This window comes from Periplaneta americana, chromosome 2, assembly GCF_040183065.1.
Source record: "Periplaneta americana isolate PAMFEO1 chromosome 2, P.americana_PAMFEO1_priV1, whole genome shotgun sequence".
NCBI classification, from domain to species: domain Eukaryota; kingdom Metazoa; phylum Arthropoda; class Insecta; order Blattodea; family Blattidae; genus Periplaneta; species Periplaneta americana.
In genome coordinates this window covers 218,057,961-218,079,898 of record NC_091118.1, presented here as the reverse complement: position 1 = coordinate 218,079,898, position 21,938 = coordinate 218,057,961, and the positions used below count along the sequence as shown (strand labels likewise).

General features: G+C 36.3%; 1 protein-coding gene across 10 annotated transcripts in view; it reads left to right on the top strand.

Annotated features, from left to right (window-relative positions):
- The window catches only part of stj (voltage-dependent calcium channel subunit straightjacket), a 170,434-nt gene that overhangs the window by 103,960 nt on the left and 44,536 nt on the right, over positions 1-21,938 (top strand). For 7 of the 10 annotated variants that reach the window (XR_011331078.1, XR_011331075.1, XR_011331080.1 and 4 more), the window contains 3 exons: positions 884-934; positions 10,237-10,327; positions 16,940-16,972. Coding sequence is in view for 4 of the 10 variants with exons in the window: in XM_069819578.1 (XP_069675679.1) it covers positions 884-934; positions 10,237-10,327; positions 16,940-16,972 (175 nt within the window). In the remaining 6 variants the exon portion in view is untranslated. The remainder of the gene's footprint in view (positions 1-883; positions 935-10,236; positions 10,328-16,939; positions 16,973-21,938) is intronic. The other 3 variants (XR_011331077.1, XR_011331076.1, XR_011331079.1) reach the window with 3 other exon arrangements.

Below are 21,938 nucleotides of genomic sequence, written 5' to 3'. Positions count from 1 at the left end.
CTGTAAAAAATGAAATATGGGAAGTCTCGGTTTAAGTGCAACTCATTTGTATTGCAGTGAAGATCATTTCCATTTTTAAATTTTCTGACTGAAACACTATCGACACAGTCATACTAACAAGGAAATCTAATCCTTTAGTTTTGTTTTGAGAAACTGATGCAAAGAATTTCAAATAAAGACTTAGGAGGGAGGAATGGACACTGTTTAGAGTTTGGCAGCAAGAGACAAAATTGTATAAAGTGACTAGCAGCATTTAACGTGAGTGCCAACATCAACATCATCATTCTCAGTGCTCCGTTGTGATCATAATTAGCGATGTTGTCACTGTAATGCAAACGTTACAGCAGAATTATATTATGACTTCGATTATTTATTTTCTCCTAGTATTTGAAGAAATTAGCTTCATATTTGCAGAAACCAGCTTGCAATTATAATTTTCCTCATGAAGACAGGCTATTGTCTGTGTGTTCCTTTGTCAAGAAAAGGCTAACAGAATCGTTTTGACAATGCGCAGTTATCATGAATTTAATACATAAAATTATTTAATTTTCATTGTAGATGAATGTACGTTTTATGGAAAAGATCATGTTTCATTTGGACTGACAGATATATTTACATTTGCTTCAGAGTGTGTATACATTTTCTTTATTGCCATAATTTTGTTTAAAATGCTTATAAGTATACAAACGGGAATTCCCTTCTTGAATAGTTAAGATTCTATTGTATATTTACTTTTATCACCTTTTAATTTATTTATTTTAAATTTATCTTTCAGCCACGGGCCACATTTAATCTGGAATCCACAAAACTGCACAATCATTTTTTTATTTACTACACTCTTTGTACTTTATTTTCTTATGCCAAAACTATTTCTTTTCCACAGCTAACACATCTGGGGGAAAATCAGAAAAATTGGACAAGGACTCATATTTCTGTGAGTAAAAACAAAAATGTAAACAAAAATTGTTCTAAGAGAAATTATTTGCATCTTAGAAAGCATTAGACTCCCACAATGCACCTTAGAACTGATACCTGAGTAGTGATGTAACATGCATGGTGTGCACTCAGGCAGGCAGGCAGGCAGGCACACAAAGCTTCTGGTAGTTACTATGTTGTCTTGAACTTAGCTGCACAGAGTGCTAAGTCTGTTTGCTGTCATAGCCTAATACTGTACTAATGGCTCTTATTCTTCCTGTTAAACTTATTATCTTCTCCTAAACTCTGACTTGCAGCGTCCATCAGGCAAGTATTACTCTAAATAACTGAAATATAATTACGCGAAACATTAACTTAATGTGATAATTAAAATCTGACTCACTAAATGCAGAAATGAATAATGATACACTAAACTGTGATGTTATATTACTGAATAACATTTTAAAAGTTACATAAATAACATAATATTCAGAACATATAGTTAAATAATAAATCATAAAATCTGAACAATGTGCATTTATGATTTCGAACTGAATTATACAGAGTGATTCATATAAAAACTTGTGCGATTTTAATCAGTTATAACATCCTTGCGGAAGTCAGTGTGAAATTGAAATTGAATGGCTCTGGGAGAATCACGGTTGGGCATGAATGTTGACTGTCCATTATCGCCTATGTAGTTGTTAGGTGGTTAAAACTCATTGCTTTACATATTCTGTGGTGTTTGATGTGTGTGTTTTCCAAGCAAGCCAACAATTCTGTCATGGCAAGAAAATTGGGCAAAACCGTTCAGAGGTAGGCCTGCAGTGCCTCAGAATCACATGAAGTTCGACACCGGGAGACAAGCAGTTATGGCACATGTCGGAGTAAATGAAAGAACCAGACGAGGAAAAGAGAAAGTGATGTTGCCAGTTCAGAGATTCTCTCCATAATATGATTTCTAAATGAAGCAAGATTTTGCTTGACAGGCTACATCAATTCCCGCAAGAGCAGATAGTGGGCTGACGAAAATCCTCATGTTATCCACAAAACGCAATTACATCCTGAAAAGGTTGGATCTGGTGCCATAAGAATGATTGGCCTCATTTTCTTGGATGAGATGGCGAAGGCTGAGGTTTACATCCACATATTTGACATTGAGATCACCGGACCTAACATAAAGGATGATAACTGCACACTTCTCAGCTCTGAGAAAACATCAGGAATAAAGTTAAGAACATAGCGAATGTCTGTTTGCATGGAGGTGGAGGATACTTCCAGCATTTGCTGTGAAATGAGAGAGAGAGGCAAGTCTAGTTACTTCAGAAGTGAATTCACGAGTTTGCTGTTTCTTGTTTCGAAGTTATAACTGATTAAAATGATAGATCATCCTGATAATGTATAGTAAGAGCATGAGAAGAGACGAGTTGCTGCCCTTTTCAATTAAGGAAAGTGATGCTTATTTTCTGATCCCAAACATCACTGCCAACTCTACGCAGTTGGCTTGTTTTGCTCTTTCTGCACTGTTGAAGTTAATGACGATGGATGACGTAGCGGTGAGCAGTGGCCTCTTTGTGAACCATAAATTCTGCCTTGAACAGCTTCTCTAGGTTAAAGAGCTAATGTCACTGTGGCAACGCTGTATTTTATCATAAACACGGAACTGCGAGCTTGTAAGTTTAAATGATGTGATTATAGTTAAAAATTGTTATTAATACTGCACACACCGTAATTAAGTCTAAAATTGTAAAGTTCGTTCAGAATTGTGAAGTTATTCTACCAAGGAACAAAGTTAAACTTGACCCACACAGTTTGGCATATGAAATGTGCACTCTCAAGTCCACAAGAGCTTTAAATTCTGTTGTACGATCTCCCAGGGAGAATGAGGGCACCGGTAAAGAATGAATTATTGTAGGCTTGGACAAAGAGGACCGAACAACATAACTCGACACTGATCATGATCACCGAGTGGCTCAGAACTGGCATCTAGCTAGTCTTGCACGCATTTAGACACTCAGTAGCCCATTATACGGAGTTAAAGTAATATGACTCTGAGCTTAGTACAAAAAATTGGAATGCCATGTTAGTCCCAATTGAATACTTTTCGTAGAAAAAATAATTTTCCCCTAAATGTTAATACTGTATTGCTCAATAAATGCTATCCATTCGATTCTGATTGTTACTCTTACCATTAGGGAAACTGATAAGGAATGATTTATCCCTCTGCAGTTTTTAAATAAAATGAACGGTTTTCTTACAAATGAAATAAAATCATTAACATTATCATTATTTCTTGCCATTAAGAAGTCTGCTGCAGTGACTAAGGGACGAAATGCTGTTATTCAGACTTGAGTTCGTGTGTATTCGTAGGTGAGCTGGAGATGCGCTGTTGCCAAATTATGCAGACTTCCACCTTAATTGTCTAATTAACCAGCACTTAATTACAATATGCTTCAGTGTATTCTGTTGTCCCTTCACTCCGCACAGTCACATCACCCCCATCCTGTGTATGCGATTATTGCTCCTGGCCTGGATGGCATTTGTCAATCCAATGCTGGTAGGTGGGCAGTACGAGGTCCCCCCCCCAGATGAGTACCTGATAAACAAAGATAGACAAGAAACGTAAATTCAAAACTAATAGGAAACCCACAACCACGTTAACACACCTGTAATCACCCAACATATTACAGACATGCAGCATTTGAGCCATGATACACAGACTAATGAACCAACAAGACTGTAACAAAGAGTGCACACAATCAAATTCATTGCACAAGAGGACTGATATTACTCCAACACAACTGACAATACAAAAAAGAGACACAATGATAAGAAACAAAGAAGCACAAGATATAGTCCGACCATCGGATCTGTGTCCCCGTAAGATATGCAAACTGAACCTTAATTCCTTTTCAGCCTCGGCAATTCATTTCTCCCCCTGTATTCCTATTTCTCTCTTTTCTACCCCTCTCTCTCTTTCTCTCCCCCACTACTCACAATTTTGAGCCTTCTTGCGGGACAGTTTATTTGCACTTGCAGTCCAGTGTTGTCAACTCAACATGAATACTGTAGCACGGAGTGGCGAAAGAAATATTATTAAGCAAGTAATAGCATTTTGCATAAGTCAATCAGCGTCATTAGACCTACTTAAATTAAATTACGAGTAAGTAATAATTAACCTTACATTATTATAAGCAATATTCAAGAGACATGACACTGTTTGATGGAAGTTGGGCAACATCCCTATTTGGCAGGGGCGTATTTTGCGGGCTACCGGGGCTACCGGCGGTAGCCCAAGGAAATTACAAAAGAAAAAGTTTATAATATAACATAATGTAATAATTTTGTATTATTAGTTTTACCATAGTAATTAAAATTAAAGTAATTGTTAGATATATTTTGTGTAATAATAGGGTCAGCGGTAGCCCAAACCCTTTAACCAGTATATGCCTCTGCTATTTGGCAAGGTTCGTGGCCTGCTGTTTGACGTAGTGGGAGAGAAACGGGTGGACTGGGGTGAGTAGAGGCGTTAACTTTTCCAAGAATGACGACAGCGCTGAAGGGGCATGGACCCGATGGTCTGACAATAACGAAGAAGCACATCACACTAACATATAAAAGCAAAAACACACACAAGATAGCATCTTCTAACAGGAAACTAAAATTATAACTTGTATTGGTCAAGGTAACACTGGAGTTTCTCCAGGAGCTCCGATTCCCCTGTGTCATCTCAACAAATCTCCAATAATCCCATCTCATTGCAGGTGAAGCCCTATGACACAACCTGAGGAACAGCTCTGTCAGTAGGGTAACTGGCTTCATAGGTGAATGACGAAGTCAAGTACCTTCCATAAAAAATACAACATTGTATACAGAACACAAACAAGTACGATCCGACAGGTGTTTACAAATTTACAGGCAATAGTTGTAACGAATTCTATATTGGACAGACTGAGAGATATTTTCGTACATTATACAAGGAGCATATCACACAATACTTCCCACATACACAGAATATTTCACTAACTCCAACCACAACCACATCAACATGGAAATTCTACACATTGAACTGAAAAGTTAGAAACTAAATACTGGGAACAATACGAAATTTATAGACATACAAAAACACATGCATAACACATTCTCAGCCCTCAACTGAATTTCAGAATGCACATCTTTTTCGACACAATACTACCAATCATAAACACACCCCACCGAGACACCAACCAAAAGAAAGCACAACACCTGACTAGCAATCTGAAGATGGCGTACATTCCTGCCAAAACTAGTCATTAAGGTAAAATACTGTAAAAGTTTCAATATCAACACAGTAAGGTTAAAAAGTTATTAATGAAACAAATTTAACAGATCATTAGATATAAGTGTCACTAACACGTGTAGATAGCATTGGCCATATTTTATCTGAAGTGTTTAGCTAGTCCACTGTAACAGACTAGTGGCACTAACGACACTGACCTTTGATGGCACAAACGTACAAGTTACAATCATGCTGCAGCTTGTGTAAAGGAATTCTAGTTATGGTCAAGACCGATACATTGATCAACTTGTCTCTTTTTCGTTTATTGGATTGTTTTTAATTCGTGACTACAAAGAGCAACGACCCTAGAGAAGTAACGGTGAAGTAGATCATTTTAATTTTAATGTTATTTTAGAAAGAAATAACCACAGCTGAATAACTTGCTACACTTCCTATTAGCTTGCCTGTTACGTCATACTGCAATAGCACTGACTCACTTACCATGAACAACATGTAGGTGTTCATAAGAACTTCAGACTGTGGATTTGGGAAAAATGTTGTATTGCCTTCTTCCGAGTTTTTCATTGTAATACTTATTGTAGGACCAGCTAGAACACTTCTACATAATCTGCCCTTCCCTTTGTTCCATGGTTATATATTTCTCTGTGTCCTATTGATATAACACCATGCACTTCATGACAACGTCTGGAACGTGAGAAGTGAGATGAAGAACCCCGTCCACCATTTCTAACATCCTTAGTGACAAAAAAATTAAGTTATGTTGACGTACTGATAGTTATGAAGAATTGGGTCTAGTATGAGGAGGTGCAAGAACAAGGACTAAGTAGCACTTACCAATCACAACTAGTTTTTCTGGAAACAATATATATATATATATATATATATATATATATTATCCAATTTCATAAACCCTATTTCACCCTGAGGTATATTGGGGTTACAGTTGGCATCAAAATACATATTTTATAACCAATAAACAACAGTAAAGTGATAATATAAAATAGTGATCACAGTTACAATTCACATGAATTATGTAGACGCATGCACATTAGTGAAAGAATGGCTCCTGTTAAAGATTATATATATATATATAGTCATAATACCGGTATAATAATTATTAGATAATTATGGGTGATAAAATTGAATTATGTGTTAAAACCAAAATATTTACCGTATATGATGATACCCACCAACATTTGTGGTGCAGAAAAGATTCTAGAACGGCGTTCTGGCAAGAGAATTATTTCACACATAACAGTATTGTGTTCTAGCTGGAGAAATAACGCTGATTATAACAAATGCGATAAAATACGTATCGGTATAAAAGTTTCAAATGTAATTTTTTTGGTTTAGTTAGTGGACGGTCAACTTTTCCAAAAACGGAACATGAAATGTCTTCATCTCATAGTAATACCCATATGTGGAGAGAGAACCATTTCCTTGGGGGGAAAAGCAAAACCATAAACTGCCCATATAATGGAGTTATGGGAGACATCATTTATCTCCTCCCCCGTTATATATAGCTTGACTGTGGTACAGTGTATGAGCATTTAATAAAGGTACTTTCGAGGCCATGTTTCTTACATACATATCCTTGATGTTTCAAACCAAGTTGTATAGACTTGAACTGTAGGCCTACTACAAATTATAAAAGCCCGCTCCCACTTAGCAGAATCGAATCGACAACATTTCTCTTCACAATGTACTTAAATGGAAAATACCAGAAAGCGGCGCATCGAATCAAACAGAATGGAATTCATGAGCTAGAATATTTATTCCACTGCCGGAATAGAATTTCTTGTTTCGGGTATGATCGTAAGTTCTCGTGAAGCCTTCGTGAAAAAACAAATGAACCACATCCATTCTTGGCGGCTTAATTTGTTTACTATTGAAAGTTATTGCTGAAATAGTATGTATACAAAAATCACAATGTAATATGAACGAAGAAAAATTAATAAATCTTGTGTAGAATTATTCTCTTTTGTAAGACAAAACACAAAAGTACTGTTCAGTTCGATTCCGCTAGATGTGAGCGGCAGCACACTTTTTGTTTCGATTCGATTCGGTTCGATTCCGCCAAGTGGGAGCTGGCCTTAATAGGGCAGAACTTAAAACAATCTCCCTCTTTTTCTCTCTCGTACAGAAACACGTGCATACATCAATAAAACTACGTAACAGTGCTAACAGAAACTTTTTTATATGGAGCTTACCTTCCTGAAAATATTATATGAAATGTAAATTCTAATTATTTTATGTAATCTCGTCTTTAAGTTTACACATTATACCGGGATCACTTTTCTTTTTTCTGCATTGTTGTGCAGCATGTTTCTCCAAGTGGCGGCCTGAACACCTGCAGACTTCTAACACATGAGTATAGGCTGTTACAAAAAAAAAAACATTACAGTGCTTCCATTCCTCAAATGATGTATAGAATTCTTATACATTCAGAAACTTAAAATAAATATTATAGTCCAGACACATGATCTGAAGACATTAATTCATCAATTTAAGCACAGAAACTTAATCATAAAGAAAAGCAAAAAAGATCTTTTGAATTCAATATTTTCTAATGTTAATAGAAAAAAACTCCGCCTATGGTAATAACCTTCTGCATTGGAATTGTCTCTCGACAGTCATACCGATTGTTTTGTTCCTTCTGTATTTTGCTTAGTTTCGCAGACACTTCAATCGTAACATTACAGTACCCAGTATCTGAAGAGATTGGGAATAAGTGAAAAATGCTAAAAGCAGCTGAAGGCAACATTCCTTTGGATCTATTTTCATTGCTGATTAATGATAGTGTAGTGGATATTCGTTGACTTCCATTATAAAATTAAGCATTTCTAATACAATAAGTGTAATTCTTGTTCGTTTGCGAAAGGAAATCGATGATTCAAAGAAAACTTCTTGAAGACTTCTTCCTCCACTAAATTACTTTCCACTCATCAGATACCAAAACCTAATATTTTAAATTTTAACGTGATATCCAGGAAAGGATAACTTTGAAACATATTCATACACATTTTGATATGCAGATGGTGTGTGTGCGTGCTTGTACTGTGCTTGAGCATTGTGTGCAATATATATTGTCCTCTTTCTGCTTTCCTTTCTATTTTTGCCCTTGTCTCTCTCTTTCTCTTCTTACCCCTACCCTCTCTCTCTCCCTCACACCTTCCCCTCTCCCCCTACCTCTCTCTCCCCTCCCCTTCTCTTCATTATTTATTATGTTTCTGATTTTCTTTTGTTTTTCCTCTTGTTATTTCTTTCTTTCTTTCTTTCTTTCTTTCGACGTCATCCCATTTTTTATTTTGTTTTCCATTTAATTTTTTTTTTCTTTTTTTCTTCCTCTTTTCCCTTCTGTCGTTCTTTTCACTTCCTCTTGCCTTCTTTGATTGTCTTTTCCCTTTTCTTTTATTCCCTCCCTCTTTTTTTGCACTGGCATTTTCCATATTACATTGGTTTACCATCGTACAGGTTTTCTGAGTGCGCTATTCTGTTGAACAGGTGGCAGGCCTAATGCTGAGAGTAACGTGATACATGAGAAGGTATAGGTCTCGCAAGCAGGGATTACCGACGGTAGGAATGCGAATGAAACAATATGATAAGGAAGAGCTGGAGACAGGGAAAGTTACGAAATAATTTGAATGATATTCAAGAGTACAGTTGGAAGAGAAACGACATCGATAAAACCAGTCTTGCATTATGATAATTAATTACGGTTTTGGTTTCAGTTCCACTGCATGTGAATACGTGTCTTCTTCCAAGTGTGTTAATTTTATTATAGGTAGTGATGGAGCGTTCCCCTCATGGAGTATCATTATTTTATTCATAAACATATGTTGCGCGTTTAATTCTCGTGGGGTTTTTCTCTTTATTTCCACAGGCGATGTAGGAAGAGGCAGAACTCCTCTCGTTCCCTCGGCATGCCTACATCCAGACAATAATGCCACTACTGCTTTTCGGTAATCGTTCCTTGCACGACCTATAATGAGTATTGGGATGGTCCCTGGGATCGAACCTCTGATCTCACGAATGAAAAGTGAGAATGATAACCATTACACGCTGTTTCCTTTATTCCTATTTTTTTAAATACTCTGTTCCTTGTTTGCCAGCTCAATCTCTTTCTTTCATAATATAAGTTTGGTTCCATTGGATTACTTTTCAGTGATTAAGAGCTAAAAAGTTGTCTTATTTTTTGGGAGTAAGCATTAACACGTTGTATTTCCCTTTTATAGGTAAAGATACAAAGAATAAGTAAGAGCACATTACGAAAACATCGCTACCTACTTTGTAACATTTTTCTACATAGACATAAAAAACCGCGCACACACACACACACACGAATATTCCTTGCAATAGTAGTGCGAGTCAAATCTGAATTCCCCCCCCACCCCCCAATTGCCATCAGATTGTCTTTCGACATTTTGGCCTTCTCTCCTCATAGTGGCTTATGTTTGAGGTTGAAGCAGACGTTAGGTTTTCCCTGATGACCATGATTATGTAGAACCTGGAGAGGTCTTAAATCTAGACTTACCCTAAATTGCAGACTATGGACGAACACAGGAACAGTTCCCTTTAAGGGAAAAGTCCCTATGCTCTGAACAGTAATCGAACCCGGTACCTCAGAAACTCTGACCACTAGCCCATGAGGCTGGTCAGAAATCTGAAACTGGAAATAGAAAGGCGACACCAGGCTCCTGGAAGTTGTGAGTTCTGTCGGGGTTCGAACATGCTGTCCAAACTCTGACTGGAGCAATCTGACCCCCACGTGTTTAATATTGCATAAATTAAGAATAAGTTTGAACTGCAATATGAATTGAATACCGTATGTGTAGTGCAGCTGTATTGTATAAGTTATATCTGATAGTGGAGACTAGGGGGAAAGGAACTGGCCAACCTACCCCGTTATCTCCTGGCCTAGTTGCCTCATGAGTGATACCTTATTGGTGTTACTTATGAGGTTCAAATCTGTCTTCGGACAGTTGACTAAACAACAACAACAGTGGGGACTGTCATGTCAAATGTGTCGTTTGTTTTTCTAGGTGACCGTGAACTGTTCCTCACTTTAATTTTTGATGCAAGGGCAACAGAATGGTTCTCCAATAGAAATATGAGTTCCAATCAGGATTCTAAGTAAGTTATTTTCTCTTTAATCTTTCGGCTTAGAAATTAAGAATATTCATGTTTAATAAAATGTTCATTTCGATGTTACGGCTCAGTCGTTAAATATTCATATGCTTAAATTTCCATTTATAAACTGTTCTTGGTAAAACTAAGAGAGCTCGCATTTAATACTTACTTCACAATCACCATGAACCTAGTGACGATTAAATGTCACAACATTGGTATTCGTCATCACTAGTCCAGTTCACAATGTTATGGGTGGAAGAAATTTGGTATCCAAGAACAGATGTAATGCTATTCCTAAGCTTATAGTATGTATATCTAAAAAGCATTTGAACATATGTAAATATAATACAATACAACACCATATATCACATCATGTCATGTCATCATTGTATCACACCATACCAAATATCATACAATACCTTACCAAATTCTAGGTGGACCCAAGAAATGGGCGATTTTGAATCCCTGATCTTTATTACTGATACATGTCTCAGCATGCTACTTACAATAATAAAAACTAAGCACGTTATATACCATTTGCTTTGTTGTAAAAGAATTCTCAAGTTTTCAACACCGTGTTCCTAAGATGGCCTCCATTTACCTCTACACATTCTTCGATTCTCGAACGTAGAGAACCTATCACCTGGCGCAACATTTGCGCAGAAATTCGAGACGTTCAAGACGAGTTCTTTCTTTCATTTGTTCTATATCTTGTGAAGACTTTCATTTTCAAATACCCCCATAAGAAGCAATTGCAACTTGTTAGGCCACGGTATATCTCTGTATCTTGAAACGAATGTCTGAGGCGTCTCATTGATTCTCCAGCAGTATGGCTGGTATGAAACCATGTGTCTGGGTGTTCGGGAATCTGAGTTTTCAAAAGGTTATCAATCATTGCAGCATAACGCTGTGCAGTTACTGTAACAAAATTGCCACTGTCATCCTCATGCAGGAAGATCCAATGATTTCAAACGACGACATGGCGCACAATGCATTGACCTTGGCACTGTGTAATGGTTCCTTCAAAATGTGCTTCATCGCTCATTATCAGGTTATGGACAATGTCCTAATTATCATTCATGAGCTGTAAGGATCACTGGCAAAAGTCCATACGACGTACTGTGTCACCTTTCTGTAATACTTGAAGCATTTGTAATTTGTATGGATGAAGCTTCAAGTCTTTATGCAATATTCTGCACAGACTAGGACACGATGTCCGTAGAGAAACAGAGTGACGTCGAGCAGAATGTTTAGGGCTTTGCTCAAATGCGATTCTTACAGTAGCAGTGTTCTCTGGTGTTCGCCCATGTCTTACTCTCCCTGTAGATTTCTTCTTTAGAGGAGAACCCGTCTCTTCGAAATTTTTCAGCCACGTTTTGATTATGTGTGCAGATGGCATTGACTGATATTGTAATGCTGCCGAAACGAGCGTTGTGCAGCGAAAAAACTATTACCACTTTTGTAATAAGCTTTCATGGCAAACACACGTTCTATACCACTCCAATTTTCCATCCTGTCTTTACTCTGATTAAAAATAACATTGATAACAAACTTTAAAATACTGAAAGTTTGTTTATGCTCGACCATGCCGAAATGTAGTAATTATACACCTGGTGGCAGTCCTTTAATACATGTCATTAAAGTACATCTATTCATTAAAGTTCAGGTTTTCGATTATTCTCGGATATGCAATCGAAAGACAACTATCGAAAGGTCACGGAGGCTGGAAATCCAATACTGTCGCAGAAGGTTATGTTCTGTTACTATAATAATTAGCCTTAATTGTAAATAATATTCAAATAAAGTCCATTTGTCATCTCGTTTTTCAATGTCGAATTCAATTTCAAGGTTATATCAAGACTAATGCTTATCTTACTCTCTAGATTATATCAAGGTCGTCGACATTCGTTTCCCAGAAAAAATCAATACTTTCGCGTCTGCGCACATCTCACAATTCATGAAGTAGGCTATTGCACTCACTCACATAACAATAACATGAATAATTATGAATAATTTCAAGTGAGAAATATGGTCGAGCATAAAAAGTCGTATGAAACTTGCCTATAATGGTAATTAAGATGCTCGTATGAAAATTATGAAACTTGCTTGCGCTCGTTTCATAAACATCCTCGCGTCTTAATTACTACCATTATAGGCTCGTTTCATAATGTACTATTATGTTACGTTGTTGCTGTGCCAATATTAAACCAGACCTCATTCTTTGGTAAGGATTAAATGGTATGCATTCCTAAACACAACAAACATGTTCGCAGCCTAACCTAACTCAGCTTAGCTGAAATAAGGAGAAGTTTAAAATCACCTGTTTTTTTTGGGTTCACCTTTTACAATACTATACCAAATAACATAACATAACATAACATAACATAACATAACATAACATAACATAACATAACATAACATAACATAACATAACATGACATTACACACATACATTCATAGACACATGTAGTAATTCCATACAAGAAGACAGACATAATGCACAAAGCCTTCCGTGCTGATTGGTCCTATGTTTGCATGCATCAACACATGTGGAGCAATGGCAGATGACGTAACATAACATAATTATTTTAAATAACATTCTAACATACGAATAAAGCATTGAATGCATTCGGGAACTTTACAAGAATGTACAGACACGGAAATAAAATTTCGAGCTACTCTTGATGATGCTTACAGCACACTACTGCGTTCCCTGTCCGAGATCGACATGACAGAAAATCATGAGTTCGGAGAACTGTGATGGTGTTTGAATTAGTTTTTTTTTTTTTTATGTGGAATAAATTATTTCCCACGTCCCATGGGATTGTATTTGACTTGATCCTGCAAAAAAAAAAAAAAAAAACCAGTATAAAAAATGTATATTGGAAGATCCATTTTGTCTTCTTAATGAGAGAAGGAAATAAAAAGTTAATCATAATAAAGAAACAAAAATAAAAATAAAAAACACTGGACGATCTAATACTTTGCCCACCAGCCATCTGCACCTACCACTGCTCTGATCTAGCAAGACTGCAGAACAAGGGTTCTCGATCTGTGGTGAGGTCTTCCCACATTTCGAGGACTTGACTCCACAATCATCTTGATTTCGAGGGGCTTGTTTTGAATTTCTCGCGCCCCCTCTCTTTTAATTCCACTCACACATTCTCTATTTCGTTGAAATCTAGCGACACAGGAGGCTGGACCAAGCTTGAACGTCTCTCACTGTGTGCACAGCAAGGTTACTCTGCTGAAGCAAAGTTCCCGAGCAGATGGAAGGAACACGTCTGTACTGCGCTGAATCCAAATGGCGATGGACCCTGCCTCATCCAGGCCTGCATGTTGTGGGTCACACCTCGAACCTGGCTCCGATAAACTCCAACAGGTCGGTCATAATCGGTCGAAATGCTGGTCTCGTCAGAGAAATTCACTCTTCCCCAATCGAAACTGTCATCTAGGCTGGTTACAAAAGCAAGACAGTCTACAGCTTATTCTAATGTCATTTTCTTGTAGTCACTGCATCTAATATTATAATCTATTATCAGACGGTTATGAACCGTTCAAGAACGACCTGGAAAGCCAGATGCAGCCTGCAATGGATGAGCAGAGTGGAAGGGATCTGCAGAAACTGCTCTGTGCAAAGCTTCATCTTGTACAAATATGCGGATATCCAGAACCAGGACATCTCCCGACCTAGCCACAGTGAGCCCACCCTGAGCCGTAAAACGAGGAATTCCCAGCCTATGACCCACTTCTGGGGCTGAAAAGCCATTTTTGATCAGAGCAATCAGCTGAAGCCTCAGTTCTCTGTGGTCCACCATGGCTGCTATTAATCAAAACACAGCCTAATAATGATAGTAAGAACAATTCAATCCAGTATTGGAGAAAGATATATTTTCCTTACTAAGAACGAACTCGCGAACTCAAACTAATGACTGAAAGTCGTTCAGTAAGATAATCGGATTATGACATTCCTCTCCAGCTTGGTACTTGATCACTAAGAACAAGGCTCCGTGTCAGATCATGATGTCGACTTTTTTTTGTTAATTCATAATGTAGGTCAAATTTAATTTACTGTCATTCTATTTTACTGCAGTGTTTATAAATACTTATCTAGTCTTAATATTAGATCACTTTTCATTGCATTATTTCAAGAATCGAAGAAAAATGATATATTTCAATTGCTGACAAAACGCTGCCGTGTGGAGAACTGGGCATGAGCAGTGACACACAATAAGGGAGCTCTAAATTTTATTTCCGTATCTATACATTATGAAGCATTCAGTTCAGGTAATAGACTGTTTCTAAAGGTTTCCCTTATGATATTGAGCCATTGATTACGGGAAACTGGCTCAGATATAGCCTACACTATATGGCGCAGGACATTAACAGAAATGCAATGATACCATATTCTATATAGTACAAGGAGCACCGTTCATGTTTTGACAGATGATGCAGCCATAGATAAGTTACACAACCTGCTTGTTATACAGAGTCCGCCAAGAAATGTGTGCATTCTGTAAGGGACGAAAACTGTTTATTACCAGTATGTGTTTGTTTTACATTTCAATACTGATCACACATGTAGTACTGTCTTCAGTTAAGCACATGGTTACTTTAGATGTTCAAAATGTTCGCTGTTGGCATAACGCAACAATATCCTGATACAGTATGACAAACAGTGTATATACTTTTTTGGCGAACTCTGATTATCAAGTCTCATTGCAAATGGTTAGTGTTCGTCCCCTCCCCGCTTACAAATCACATTCTTTCTTGATAGCCTTCAATAGTTTCCAAACTGCTTCATGTATCGTATTTTCTTCTTGTTTTGAAATAACAGCAAATTTCTCATGAAAAAGTAAAAAATATCGGCATGTAACAGGTTGTGCTTTCAGACAGGGATCTGATTATCTTCGCATTCTTGGCACTACATAATACTGTAGAATGTTTGTGTACAGCCAGTAAGAAGAGCTTCGAACACGTGCATTTGTTGACATGCAGAGTCTTCTTGTATGGAATGAAGATTAGTGAAATAAATATACAGGAAACACACGTGCGCACTATCCATTTGTTCGTATTATAAACAGTAACCCTATATTAATTGTATGTACGAAAACTGTCGATGAAAATAATTGTGAAAAATTGCATGTGTCTGCTTTGTACTGCAGTTTCTCTTTTGTCTGAGGTATGTTTAATGTCTGAAAAATTTACCTAGACGGCAATTTTATTTTTGATACAGTAATATGAAGAAAGAACTGGAGAAATTTCCGAAAATTAAGAATATATCTGATCGTGTTTGCTATTGGCACTGATTGCTGTGTGTCTCTGATTTATTAATAATTGTTGACTTAAGTTAGGCAGCAGTGCATTCCCAGATGTTTCTAAGATTGGTCTATTCTTTGTGTTTGAATCTTTCACTTCTGTTTGTATTGAGTTTGTTTTTTTCTCTCGGTTTGAGGTAATGGCGTGGATGTACAAGGGAAGTAATATTGTTTTTATTTTATACTAATGTGTCTATTGATACAGATTTCCGTCTCATAATATCAGAAGTTCATTTAACGATTGTTTCCGCCTTTCTCTAAGGCATCTTCAGGTTTACAATAAAAATCACTGTTTACATACTTGAACAATTTAGAAAGTTTTAAATTATCTATAAATTAAAGTTACATTCTTGTCAACATCTGCACATACTATTATTGTACAGTTTATAGTTATTTGTCATGAGCATTATCTTATAAAATGATGGAGTACAATATAATATGTTCGCAGCCGGATGCATTACTTGCTAAGGGTTATACAGAGTGTGTCTAAATTTCCATTACAGACTTTGACGGCTTGTAGTGGGGACCAAGTTTTGCATAGGAACTCATGTCCAGAAATTTACCGTTTCCACTACAAACCTTCAAAGTCTGTAATGGGAATTTAGACACACCTGTACATATAATTATTTAATAATTCTTTGGTTACACAAATACCATGTCTGTACAAACAAGCAGCGTACATTTTTAGAAATTCAAATGGCTTTGCAGCATATTATTATAGGGCAGTTGCGTATGTGTTTTGTGCCGGTCAGTTGTCCTAAAGTGTATACTTTGGTTTTCTTATTTCATGGACACCAAAAATATATTTATGGCTATCCCAACACTTTCGCTGGTAGAACTTCGTGGTGTGTTGGTGAATGGAATGGGGAGACTTTATTAATAAAATCATCAGAACAAAAAACACAATGGCCGTTAGTTTAAAACATTAAAATTAACAGAAGAAACGTAAATAGAAGGTTCCTCTGTTGTGTGCTACACACCGGTACCGTTAATGTGAAGTTGTTAATGTGCGATTCAGTTAGTAATTAATGACATGTGTGACTATTTCATCTAATTATACAATGAACTATAGCTTCAGTTATAGTATCCTTCAGTGTAATGATTGCTTACAGTTATAATATTACTCCATTAGGATAAGTATGCTGTATAATAGTATACTAAGTTATTCAGAGATGAACAGCAACATAATAAATTACTAGGTGACGAAGTTAGACATGCCTCGGACCACACTGCATGTGTGCTGACATCCACATTGCACTAACTGTACATGTCCTCCTATTCACTTTGTTCACAATAGCCCCATTGCAATGCTGATGGTACTACTTCCAAGGTAACGTAACATGTAACATGTAAAACCAAACTATCTTTTAAAATGTTTTCGCTTGTAAATAGAACCCAGTTTAATTACAGCTGAATGTAATAGACAATGTGTACCGTAAATGCATTCATACAGTTTACATGTACAAATATTTTTTCATTATAGAGAACTTTCGTTTTTTTTCCTTCGTAGATTTTATTTCTACTGGAATATTATTACGACAGTTCTGTCTGCACAATGAACTTATTTCAATAGACTTCTTCACATCAATTGTGTGAATGGATTTTAGTGTTAGCAGATTCTTGCAACGCAGAGTAATTTGTTGTGGACATTATTATTTTTCGGTTCTCAGTTAGGATCTCTTCCTCATATGCAAAACACAATAATGTTTAAATTATGAAGGAGACATTAATTGTTGTACTTAATTGAAGGCAGTTAACATTATTCTCTTATGACATTTTGTGTACTGACTCCGGATATTTTCTATAGAGAGATGATTGTCATAATATGCATTTTGTCATCTTTGGTAATTGCAGTATAAATTATTGCATTATGGGGATAACCACTCTTTCACTTCTAAATTATGATAAAGACTTTAATACGAACCAGTTATATGAGACGTTCTGTAAGAGAAGGGCGAACCCGCCAAATGTACCTGTAGAGATAACAGATGTTCAAAGTACTTTACCTGTAAATGAGATAAGGGCGGAGCCGCCAAGGACACGTCTGTAAATAATGATAATTTCTTTGTACACTGAAAAACGAATACCTTTATTGAAAATTGCAATTAAATGTCCAATTTAATGTTCCAACTTAATAGTGATCATAGATGACATTATGAATTCATCAATATTATGGGAATAATTTGAAAACAGTATATTAGAAAAAGCAAAGGGCGTAGAATGAACTCAGTAGTGGCAGACATTAATAACAATATAATAATAATAATAATAATAATAATAATAATAATAATAATAATAATAATAATAATAATAATAATAATAAAAACACATAATCGCATTATGTGACATTTACAATGTGTCTGAAATTATTAATAAACAAAAATAAGTAGATGCCTGTCATGTTATTACTCTTGCTATCAAAAATGGTCTCACTTGTTCTGGGAACAGAGGTGCTAATAATCCATTACATGATCTTCATGAAGATGTTCCTCTGAGTTGGTCACTGTTACACATTTTGTTTGTTGATCACGTCATCCAGAAACTTTCTGTGGCACATGGATAAGGAGAGCTTTCAGATCCTTGACTTTATCAGAAGAGAGCATTATTGGCGTGACATACCTCTTTGGCAAAACCAGCTGAGAGAGATCGGCCTGTTCTTAATGCGACATCTGTTCACATCAACACTGGTTCGAGCTTAGAAATACAGGCATTCTGGAGGTCATAATCACCCAACTCTCAGAAATTACGAAATTCAGGTTGCATTTTCTCCATACCTAATGCGTTGAAGCACCCACAAGTACATGGCGGGCCTATACCTCGAGCTTGCACATGTCGAGATGTTTTCGTATTAATATACGATTCACCTTTGTTCCTTTTAATCTTTGCTTGTACGTTTTTCCATTTTTCGACATGCCTCTGACGTTTCCTACAATAGCCAGATATGTCTGGTTGATTATCACCGTCACTCTTACTCATAATAAGCTATTACAATGTCCATAATACACGTAATTCCTCACTACTACAGTTGTACTCGACTGTGTGGTTACAACAACACTGAGACAATGAATGGCGCGCGCCTTCAGGCAAAGTGGCGTATTCGCCCTTCTCTTACAGAGTAATATGAATATTATGAACCTGTCACAGACTACGCAGTTTCTTCAACCTTACAAACAATGATAATTTCTTTGTAGTAAGGGAGAGCCCGCCAACGTCTGCCAGGGTTATCTTGCAGATATGTGTCTTAAATATTTGGAGGAGTAAAAAACACAAAATGCGACCCTTGGCAAGCTTGCCCTTCTCTTACAGAACGCCTCATATATTCTGCACTTACCTATTTCTTTTAACAGGTAACTTTTCTCTCCACTCTGATAAATTGATTTCAGAATGAAGAAAAAATAGTCTTTATTACTTTAAATTATGATATAAAATATGAAGACGTAACTTGTTTACTCTGCCATGTACAACATTTGATGGAACCTTGGATTAACGACTGACATCTTATAACATGCGAAAACTCTAGTCATCACTTAATTTTCTTTTCCCATCTCAGAAAGTCTTTAGGTCTATTCTGTACAGGATAGCTAGGGAAAAATTAATTCAAATGACTGCAACACAGGCCATCTTAGTACTAGAGTTCAATTTTTCTGTTCTAGAGCAATGTACCCATCCTTTGCCTTCAACAGATTTTTTCCTCTATTCAATCTCTTTGTACTTAATATGTTTTGGCTCAGAGTGTATTTTGTTCCGTATAAAAACTTGCAGTTAAAAACGGTACTCGTGTCTCCAGTTGACTACCTATGTGTCGGTAGTATGAGAGTGAAATGAAGTTCAGCTTGTAAAACTGGGTTTTACCCGTTGCTTTCTCTATGAACTTTACAGTACTGTATCTTAACAGATTTAAATTCACACGATTTTAATGGTGTCTTATAAAATGTGTCTCATTTTCCAATAAATTTGTTAAATTAATTTCCATTTTGCAACAATGTCTTGCATTGTGACTTACTAATGTCTCTTTACAGATATTTCTGCACAGACATAGTTGTGTGGTATTCCACTGTACCATATGTTCACATTGTCATGTTAAAAATATCTAATTTCTCCAAAATTGAAGCAAACATAAAGTTAAGAATACATAATAAGATATGATCTCTCTTTTTTATGTGCTGCTACACTATAATATACCGGTACTGTACCGTACATCTGTGTTCAGATTCAGGATCATCATATGAAATACTGAAGAGCCACGAAGAGTTCTCTATCATCAAAGTGTCAACATATTTTAACAAGTTTTTCTAATGTAAAACTGTGACTACGAAAACAGAGGAGTACCTGTCTGCTATTTTTTTATATTCCTATCTTTCAGGTCCTGACACGTGCACAGATATTTTCACGTATATGACAGCGATTTCATAATACTTATTGAATTACAGGAGTTACCGGTACTGCAAATGTTATCACATCAGTATATTGATTTTTTTATGGTCTGTTGTATAAATTCTGAGAGTACGTGGATGTTACTTGAAGTAAATAATGCTTATATAGAGTTCGTATGTTCAAGCAGCATTTCATTGGCGATCCGATATTAATTTATAGTTTATAGTTTTTATATTTTTGCAGTATCCTTCAAGATTTTATTGGCTGTACGTGAGATATCCAGATATGTTTCTATTTAGTTTATATTTCAAGTAAATTATTATCTTTTGCGTGCTGATTACAAACTTCATTTCAGTGGTTGTGACTTTCCTACATTTTACTCCCATATAATATTTGTTGTAGCTACGTTGTCCTTACAAAGTCGAAGAGTATTTTGTTTTGTAGCATCACCACTCGTAGTATTTATAGAATTGAATTACGTTGCCACCACACATGCTGGACTGGTACATTTAGATATTAACATATTTTCTATTGCTGCTTCAAATTTTAAGTTACATTTTTCGCATGATGCGAAAACTTTATGATGGAACATGGTGTGAAACAGATTAGTTACCCAAGCAGTGACGCATTGACTGAGCTACCCTTCTTATATGAACTCTATAAAGTACAAAGTTTCTTCTTATTTTTAGGTAATAGCCAACTTCTGTGTACGATTTAATTTGGTAGCAAACATTTTCATATTGTTGGACGCGATAATATGTGCTATTGTTACACCACTAATAACTGTTGAGAAAGACAAGCTTCAACACGAATCAGAGTCACGTGATTATCATGGTCTAGTCTTGGGCATCTCGACAATCGCATAATATAAATACATGTTCAATGTTCTAAAAAACGAAGGAATTGCAATATTAAACTCCTGTTAAACGTGCATTTATATATAAACTTGTTCAATGTTGGCCATGTTGTGACGTCGTGTCTTTCTGTTAGCCACGTGACTGTTGCTAGGGTCAACTGGACTGCAATAGTTCTCTGATGTGTCATAAAATGGGTCTTATGATGGCCATCGTAAATTTAATACACAACACTGTTTACTTGGCCATACAGGGCTGTCCATAGAAATTGTGAAATTGTGCTCCCCCCCCCCCCCCCCAAACTTATTTTGTCTGGGTCCTCCCCCCTCACCACTAATATTTCAATTAATATTGAAATTCTGTAATTTAAATACAATACTAAGACAACAAGCTATGAACATTTTATTACAGTATCTGGCAATCTTGTATTTATGGAAAATGAGAAATTATTTGGGCACGAGACATAAAAACCCTCAGTTTATAATCATGCTCAATAATTACATCTTACAATCAGTAAAACATTAATGCTGACATACTCCAATGAAAATATTAAAAATATAGATACCGTACTGTATTTAAGAAAATGTAATATGCAGATATAACTAAATCAGTGCAGTGTAACCTAATTAATTGTTGTAATTACAGCAGTATCCTAACCGTTGCTTACGAGATTATACAAGCTGGCGCATAGCGCTTGAAATACAGGTCCAAAGTGGTTCCCGCGTAATGCCAATTCCACCGCTCGGAGCGCTTTTCAGTCCTAGATATTCATAGCAGAACACATAAATGACATTGATATTTGGGACATTTAAAGGACTCACTGTTGCTTATTAAATGATTCGTACAATATTTTGTGGTCGATAGACGTAATTTCAAAACTTCTACGTCTCAATTATTAAAATGAATGGCTGTCATTCTTAACATTAAAAGATATTACATATTGTAAACCAAGGCACTACTTTCCTGTTGTCCAATTCATACACTGTACCTATTCGGAAATAATGAAAGAAATTTAATACATTTTACATAAACACTGTAGTCTACTCTGTTACGTATTTATTATTATTA